This window comes from Camarhynchus parvulus, unplaced genomic scaffold, assembly GCF_901933205.1.
Source record: "Camarhynchus parvulus unplaced genomic scaffold, STF_HiC, whole genome shotgun sequence".
Lineage (NCBI taxonomy): Eukaryota > Metazoa > Chordata > Aves > Passeriformes > Thraupidae > Camarhynchus > Camarhynchus parvulus.
Window position 1 is genome coordinate 55,945 of NW_022148435.1, and position 9,054 is coordinate 64,998.

Sequence of the window (9,054 nt, forward strand, 5' to 3'; positions counted from 1 at the left end):
GGGCTGTTTTTTGGGTCCCTGGGGCTGTTTTTGGGGGGTCCCGGGGCTGTTTTTGGGGGGTCCCCGGGGTGTTTTTGGGGGTCCCTGGGGCTGTTTTTGGGGGTCCCTGGGGCTGTTTTTGGGCTGTCCCTGGGCTGTTTTGGGGGTCCCCGGGGGTGTTTTTGGGGGGTCCCCGGGGCTGTTTTTGGGGCTCTCTGTGGATTTTTTGGGGCTCCCCGCGGGGTTTTTTTTTGGGGTTCCCAAATCCCTCCCCCTCCCTTATCTCGCCCCTCCCCCTCCCTTATCTCCCCCCAGCCCAGCCCCACCCTGGGAGGGGGGGGGGAGGGGAGGGGCCCCCCCAAAAACCGCCCGGCCCCAAAAAAAAAAACCCCAAAAAGCCCGAAACGGCCCCAAATCCCCCATGGCGGGGCCGGGGGCGCTGCTGCTCCTGGGGGGGCTCCTGGGGGGGCTCCCCCAAATCCGGGGGGCGCCGGGGGGCCCCGAGACCCCCCCGGAGCTGGAGGAGGAAGGTGAGGGGGAAATTTGGGGGAAATTTGGGGCATTTGGGGGATTTGGGGGATTTGGGGGGATTTGGGGGGATTTGGGGGATTTTGGGGGATTTTGGGGGGGGATTTGGGGGGATTTGGGGGGATTTGGGGGGATTTGGGGGGGATTTTGGGGGGATATTGGGGGATTTTGGGGGGATTTGGGGGGATTTTGGGGGATTTGGGGGGAATTTGGGGGGATTTTGGGGGGATTTGGGGGGGATTTTGGGGGGATTTGGGGGGAATTTGGGGGGATTTTAGGGCATTTGGAGGGATTTTGGGGGGGAGATTTTGGGGATTTTGGGGGATTTTGGGGGAAATTTGGGGTTTTGGGGGGGATTTGGGAGCATTTGGGCAGTTTTGGGTTATTTTGAGGGGATTTGGAGGGAGATTTTGGGGGGATTTGGGGGATTTTCGGGGGATTTAGGGGGATTTGGGGTTTTAGGGGGATTTTGAGGGGTTTGGGGGGGGGATTTGGGGGATTTTGAAGGTTTGGGGGGAATTTGGGGGAAATTTCGGGGAGATTTTTGAGGGATTTGGGGTTTTGGGGGGGTTTTGGGGGAAGATTTGGGGGATTTTGAGGGTTTGGGGGGAATTTGGGGGATTTTGGGGGAGATTTTTGAGGGATTTGGGGTTTTGGGGAAATTTGGGGTTTTGGGGGGATTTTTGGGGGATTTGGGCTTTTGGGGGGAATTTTGGGGTGATTTGGGGGAAATTTGGGGGAGATTTTTGAGGGATTTGGGGTTTGGGGGGGATTTGGGAATATTTGGGCAGTTTTGGGTTATTTTGAGGGGATTTGGGGGGAGATTTTGGGGGGATTTGGGGGTTTGGGGGGGTAATTTGGGTTTTTGGGGGGATTTTAGGAAGTTTTGGGGGATTTGGGGGTTTGGGAGTGGGTCTGGGGGGATTGGGGGGAATTTTGTTGGTTTTTTGGGGTATTTGGGGGAGTTTGGGAGGATTTGGGGAGTGTTTTGGGGATTTAGAGGGAATTTTGTGGGGATTTAAGAGGGGCTTGGGGGATTTGGGGGGATTTGGGGAGTTTGGGGGAATTTTGGGAATTTTGTGGGGGATTTTAGGGGGATGGGGGGGATTTGGGGGGTGAATTTGGGGGTTTTGGGGGGGAAATTTTGGGGTTTGGGGAATTTTGCGAGGGTTTAAGGGAGATTTGGGGTGGAATTTGGGGAGATTTGGAGGGATTTGGGGGATTTGGGAGGGGTTTAGGAGGGGTGGTTAAGGGAGGTTTGGGGGATTTTGGGAGATTTTGGGGGTTTTGGGGAGTTTAGGGTTGGTTTAGGAGGGGATTTTGGGGGGATTTTGGGGAGTTTTGGGGGATTTTTGGGGAGTTTTGGGGGATTTGGGGGAGTTTTGGGGGCTCGGCAGAGTTTGGGGTGTTCGGGAGTTTTGGGGGGATTTGGGGGAGTTTGGGGGGAATTTGGGGAGTTTGGGGGTTTTGGGGGGCCTAGGAGGCGCTTTAGGGAGTTTTGGGGGGAATTGAGGGGATTTTGGGGGTTCAGGGGAGTTTAGGAGAGGTTTGGGAGGGAGTTTGGGAAGATTTTGGGAGTTTTGGGAGATTTGGGGAGATTTTGGGAGTTTTGGGGAGTTCAGGACGAGTTTAAGAGGGAATTTGGGGGGTTTGGAGGGGTTTGGGAATTTTAGGGGGGTTTGGAGGGGTTTGGGAAGGGTTTTAGGGGGGTTTGGAGGGGAATTGAGGGGATTTGGGGAGTTTGGGAGATTTTGGGAGTTTGGGGAGTTCAGGACGAGTTTAAGTAGGAATTTTGGGGGCTTTAGAGGGGTTTGGGAATTTTAGGGGATTTAGGAGGGGTTTGGGAGGGGTTTTGGGGGGATTTGGGGGCGTTCAGGTGAGGTTTGGGAGGGAGTTTGGGGAGATTTTGGGGCCGTTCAGGACGAGATTTGGGGAGCTGATTTTGGGGGTGTTGGTGTGGAATTCCTTGCGTGACCCCTGTGTGACCCCTGTGTGACCCCTGTGTGACCCCTGGTGACCCCTGTGTGACCCCTGTGTGACCCCGGTGTGACCCTGTATGACCCCTGTGTGACCCCGGTGACCCCGGTGACCCCTGTGTGACCCCGGTGACCCCTGTGACCCCTGTGTGACCCCTGTGTGACCCCTGTGTGACCCCTGTGTGACCCCTGTGAGCCCTGGTGACCCCTGTGACCCCTGTGTGACCCCTGTGTGACCCCTGGGTGACCCCTGTGTGACCCCGGTGTGACCCCTGTGTGACCCTGTATGACCCCTGTGACCCCGGTGTGACCCCGGTGACCCCTGTGTGACCCCTGTGTGACCCCGGTGTGACCCTGTATGACCCCTGTGTGACCCGGTGCCCCCGCCCTGTGTGACCCCGGTGACCCCTGTGACCCCTGTGTGACCCCTGTGTGACCCCTGTGCTGACCCCTGTGACAGCCCCGTGAGCCCTGACCCTGTACCCCTGTTCCCCCTGTGTGACCCCTGGGTGACCCCTGTGTGACCCGGTGTGACCCCTGTGTGACCCTGAGTGACCCTGTGACCCCTGTGTGACCCCTGTGTGACCCCTGTGTGACCCCTCACCCCGCCCCTGTGTGACCCCTGGGTGACCCCTGGGTGACCCCTGTGTGACCCCTGGGTGACCCCTGGGTGACCCCTGGGTGACCCCTGGGTGACCCTGAGTGACCCCTGTATGACCCCTGTGACCCGTGTGTGACCCCGGTGACCCCTGTGTGACCCCTGTGTGACCCCGCGGCAGTGTCCATCGTGCAGCTCTCGGACCCGCAGCCCCCGCACTGCTTCACGCGCACGCTGCACGAGCTGAGCTGCTTCTGGGACAGCCCCGGGCCGCCGACCACCGGAGATACCGCATGGAGTACCGGCTCGAGTGAGTGACCAATGAGTGACCCCTGAGTGACCAATGAGTGACCAATGAGTGACCAATGACCCCTGAGTGACCAATGAGTGACCCTCGCTGCCCCCTCACTGCCCCCTCACTGCTTCTGGGACAGCCCGGGCCCGAGTGACCACATGGAGTGACCAAGTGACCACAGTGAGTGACCAATGAGTGACCCTGAGTGACCCCTGAGTGACCAATGACCAATGAGTGACCCTGAGTGACCAATGACTGACCAATGACCAATGAGTGACCAATGAGTGACCAATGAGTGACCAATGAGTGACCACTGAGTGACCAATGAGTGACCCTGAGTGACCCCTGAGTGACCAATGACCAATGAGTGACCAATGAGTGACCACTGAGTGACCAATGACCAATGAGTGACCAATGAGTGACCAATGACCCCTCACTGCCCCCTCACTGCTTCTGGGACAGCCCCGGGGCCGCTGACCACCGGCGATTCCGCATGGAGTACCGGCTCGAGTGAGTGACCCCCGAGTGACCCTGAGTGACCCCTGAGTGACCAATGACCAATGAGTGACCACTGAGTGACCAATGAGTGACCACTGAGTGACCAATGACCAATGAGTGACCACTGAGTGACCAATGAGTGACCCCTGAGTGACCAATGACCAATGAGTGACCACTGAGTGACCACTGAGTGACCAATGACCAATGAGTGACCACTGAGTGACCAATGAGTGACCAATGAGTGACCCCTGAGTGACCACTGAGTGACCAATGAGTGACCAATGACCACTGAGTGACCAATGAGTGACCAATGAGTGACCCCTGAGTGACCACTGAGTGACCAATGAGTGACCAATGAGTGACCAATGAGTGACCCCTGAGTGACGACTGAGTGACCAATGACCAATGAGTGACCCCTGAGTGACCCCTGAGTGACCAATGAGTGACCACTGAGTGACCAATGAGTGACCAATGAGTGACCCCTCACCGCCCCCCCACTGCCCCCTCACCGCCCCCGTCCCTGCTCCTGGGACAGCCCCGGGCCCCCGGAGATTGAACCTCCAATACCGGCTGGAGTGAGTGACCCTGAGTGACCCTGAGTGACCAATGACCCCAGACTGACCCCTGACCTTTGCTCCTGACAGACAGGACCCCTGGCAGCAGTGTCCCCGTGTGACCCCTGACCTTTGCCCTCAGACATGACCCCTGGCAGCAGTGCCCCCTGTGTGACCCCTGTGTGACCCCTGACCTTTGCCCTCTCACAGACATGACCCCTGGCAGCAGTGCCCCCTGTGTGACCCCTGACCTTTGCCCTCTCACAGACATGACCCCTGGCAGCAGCGTCCCCTGCGGGTCACGGCTGTCCCTGTGTGACCCCTGTGTGACCCCTGTGTGACCTTTGCCCTCACAGACATGACCCCTGGCAGCAGTGTCCCCTGCGGGTCACGGCGCTGGCCCCGCCCCGCGGCCGCTCCCGGTTCTGGTGCTCGCTGCCCGTGGCCGCCACCGTCACCTTCGTGCCCCTGGAGCTGCGCGTGCTGCGCGCGGGCCCCGAGGGACCCCCGGAGACCCCCGAGGGACCCCCAGAGACCCCCGAGGGACCCCCAGAGACCCCCGAGACCCCCGGGACCACCGAGAGACACCCCGGGACCTCTGAGACCACCAAGGACACCGAGAGACCCCCGGAGACCCCCGAGGGACCCCCGGAAAACCCCCGAGACCCCCGGGACCACCGAGAGACCCCCCAAAACCACCGGGACCTCTGAGACCACCGAGAGACCCCCAGAGACCCCCGAGGGACCCCCAAAACCTCCGAGACCCCCGAGGGACCCCCAGAGACCCGGACCACCGAGGGACCCCCGGAGACCCCCGGACCTCTGAGACCCCCGGGACCCCCGAGAAAACCCCCAAAACCTCCGAGACCACCGAGGACATCTAGAGACCCCCAGAGACCCCCGAGGGACCCCCCGAAACCACCGAGACCCCCCCCCTGTTCCAGCGCACCATCTTCATCGACCAAGTCGGTACGGAGGTGATTTTGGGGGGATTTGGGGGATTTGGGGGATTTGGGGGATTTGGGGGATTTGGGGGGGGGATTTGGGGGGTCAGAACTTTGGGGGAGGGTCCTGGGGGGAATTTGGGGGGATTTTGGGGGGATTGGGGGGGGGGGGATTTGGGGGAATTTTGGGGAGAATTTGGGGGGGATTGGAGGAGAATTTGGGAGGATTTGGGGAGAATTTGGGGAGAATTTGGGGGGATTTGGGGAGAATTTGGGGAGAATTTGGGGGGGATTTGGGGAGAATTTGGGGAGAGAATTTGGGGGAGGATTTGGGGAGAATTTGAGGGGATTTGGGGAGAAATTGGGGAGAATTTGGGGGGGATTTGGGGGAGGGGATTTGGGGGGATTTGGGGAGAATTTGGGGAGAATTTGGGGGGATTTGGGGGGATTTGGGGGGGGTTGGGGAGAATTTGGGTGGATTTGAGGGGAATTCTGGGGGGATTTGGAGAGGGGGGCTCAGAGCTTTGGAGGGGGGTCCTGGAGGGAATTTTGGGCTGAATTCGGGGTTTTTGGGGGATTTTTGGGCTAAATTCGGGATTTTTGGGTACATTCGAGATTTTTTGGGGTATATTCGGGGTACCGATTTTGGGCTGTTTTTGGGGTGCCCCCTGACCCCGTGCCCCCAGTGCTGCCGGGGCCCCCCCAGAACGTGTCGGTGTGGGTTTGGGGGATTTTTGGGCTAAATTCGGGGGTTTTTGGGGGATTTTTGGGGGATTTGGGTGGATTTTTGGGGGATTTGGGGGTTTTGGGGTCTCCTATCTCTTTGGGATGTTTTTGGGGTGCCCCCTGACCCCGTGCCCCCCCCCCAGTGCTGCCGGGGCCCCCCCAGAACGTGTCGGTGTGGGTTTGGGGTTTTTTTGTCGGATTTTGGGGGATTTTTGGGGTAAATTCGGGATTTTTGGGTATATTCGGGGTTATCTTTTGGGCTGTTTTTGGGGCGCCCCCTGACCCCGTGCCCCCCAGTGCTGCCGGGGCCCCCCCAGAACGTGTCGGTGTGGGTTTGGGGGGATTTTTGGGGTGAATTCGGGGGGTTTTAGGTGGATTTTTGGGGGATTTGGGGGTTTTGGGGGATTTGGGGGTTTTGGGGTCTCCTATCTCTTTGGGATGTTTTTGGGGTGCCCCCTGACCCCGTGCCCCCCCCCCAGTGCTGCCGGGGCCCCCCCAGAACGTGTCGGCGGCGGCGGGGGCGGCGCGGGGGGAGCTGTGCGTGCGCTGGGCGCCCCCTGGGGTAAACTGCACCCAGCCTCGTGTTCGAGCTGGCGCTGAGCCCCCCGGCGGGACCCCCCAAAACGGTGAGGGCAAGGGGGGCGGGGGGCGGTTTGGGGGCGGTTTGGGGGCAATTTGGGGGGTTTTAGGTGGATTTTGGGGGGCATTTGGGGGTTTTTGGGGGTTGGGGGTTTTGGGGGTTTCCTGGCTCTTTGGGGCAATTTGGGGGTTGGGGGCCCCCCCGGGGCCCCCAGTTTGCCGGGGCGGTTTGGGCCAATTTGGGGGGTTTGGGGGGCGGGTTGGGGCCAATTTGGGGGGTTTTGGGGCGGTTTGGGGGTTTGGGGGGTTCGGGCCGCGTTTGGGGGCAGTTTGGGGGCAATTTGGGGGATCCTGGGGGGATTTGGGGGCAATTTGGGGGGGGCGGTTTGGGGGCGGTTTGGGGGCAATTTGGGGGGTTTGGGGGCGATTTGGGGGGCGTTTGGGGCATTTGGGGGTTGGGGGTAATTTGGGGGGTTGGGGGCAATTTGGGGGGTTTAGGGGCGGTTTGGGGGGCGATTTGGGGCGTTTGGGGGGTGGTTGGGGCAATTTGGGGGGGTTTGGGGGGGTTTGGGGGGCAATTTGGGGGTTGGGGCAATTTGGGGGGTTTGGGGGGTTGGGGCGGTTTGGGGGGGGGGGGTTGGGGGCGGTTTGGGGGCAATTTGGGGGTTGGGGGCGGTTGGGGGAAATTTGGGGGGCTTTTGGGGGCAATTTGGGGGCAGTTTGGGGGCTTTGGGGGCAATTTGGAGGGTTGGGGGGCGTTTGGGGGGCAATTTGGAGGGGTTTGGGGCGGTTTGGGGGCAATTTGGGGGGTTTGGGGCTGTTGGGGGCAATTTGGGGGGGTTGGGGGGGTTTTGGGGGGCAATTTTGGGGGTTTGGGGGCTTTGGGGGGTTTGGGGGGTTTGGGGGGCAATTTGGGGGGGTTTGGGGGCGATTTGGGGGCGGTTTGGGGGCGATTTGGGGGCAATTTGGGGGCGATTCGGGGGATTTGGGGGGCAATTTGGGGGTTTGGGGGCGGGTTGGGGGGTTTGGGGCAGTTTGGGGGGGCTTTGGGGCAATTTGGGGGTTTGGGGGTCTCGGGGCAATGTGGGGGCGATTTGGGGGGGTTGGGGCGGTTTGGGGGGGTTGGGGGGCAATTTTGGGGGGTTTTGGGGCGATTTGGGGGCGATTTGGGGGCAATTTTGGGGGCGGTTTGGGGGGCGATCTGGGGCGGTTTGGGGGCGGTTTGGGGGCAATTTGGGGGGGTTAGGGGGGTTTGGGGGCGATTTGGGGGTTTGGGGGCGGGTTGGGGGGTTTGGGGCAGTTTGGGGGGCTTTGGGGCAATTTGGAGGGGTTTGGGGGGTCTCGGGGCAATGTGGGGGCGGTTTGGGGTGGGTTTGGTGTCCCCTGGGGGGTTTTTGTGTTCCCTGGGGGAGATTTGGGATCATTTGGGGTTCCCGGGGGTGGGGGGAGATTGGGGTCATTTGGGGTCCCTTTTGGGGTTTTTGGGGTCCCTTTTTGGGGATTTTTATGGGGTTTTGGGGGATTTTTATGGGGTTTTTGGGGTTATTTTTGGGGTCCCTGACCGTGTCCCCCCGTGTCCCAGGTGGGGGTCCCGGCGGGCCGGCGCGAGCAGCGGGTCGGGGGGCTCCGGGCCGGCACCCCGTACTCGGTCCGGGCCCGCGCCCGCCCCGACGGGCTCAGCTACGGAGGCTTCTGGAGCCCCTGGTCCCGCCCGGCCCGCGCCACCACCGGCCCCGGTGAGACTGAGACACGCCGCGGGGACAGCGGGGGGACAATGGGGACACGGGGGATTTGGGGACACTGAGGGGACACTGGGGGACAATGGGGGACAATGGGGGGACACTGGGGGACACTGGGGGACACTGGGGACACGGGGGATTTGGGGACACTGAGGGGACAATGGGGGGACACTGCGGGGACAGCGGGGACAGCGGGGGGACAATGGGGACACTGAGGGGACACTGGGGGACACTGAGGGGACACTGGGGGACAATGGGGGGACACTGAGGGGACAATGGGGGGACACTGCGGGGACAGCGGGGACAGCGGGGGGACAATGGGGGGACACTGAGGGGACACTGGGGACACGGGGGATTTGGGGACACTGAGGGGACACTGAGGGGACAGGGAAGGATGAGAGCACTTAGGGACACCGAGGGGACAATGAGGGAGTTGGGGACACTGAGGGGACACTGGTGGGACACTGAGGGGACACTGGGGGGACAGGGAAGGATGAGAGCACTTAGGGACACTGAGGGGACACTGGGGGACAATGGGGGTCTTGGGGACACTGGGGATTTAGGGACATTGAGGGGACACTGGGGGGACACTGGGGGGTCTTGGGGACACAGGGGGGGGTTTGGACACAGGGGACAAT

The 9,054-nt window shown here is 61.1% G+C and overlaps 1 protein-coding gene across 1 annotated transcript; it reads left to right on the forward strand.

Moving 5' to 3' along the window:
* The first annotated feature begins 452 nt into the window (after positions 1–452).
* Positions 453–5,139, forward strand: LOC115916752 (basic salivary proline-rich protein 1-like). Its single transcript, XM_030970491.1, has 4 exons — positions 453–509; positions 3,263–3,352; positions 3,847–3,886; positions 4,785–5,139. The coding sequence occupies exons 3-4, from the start codon at positions 3,870–3,872 to the stop codon at positions 5,137–5,139; spliced, it is 372 nt and encodes a 123-aa protein (XP_030826351.1). The 5' UTR covers positions 453–509; positions 3,263–3,352; positions 3,847–3,869.
* Positions 5,140–9,054: the final 3,915 nt, after the last annotated feature.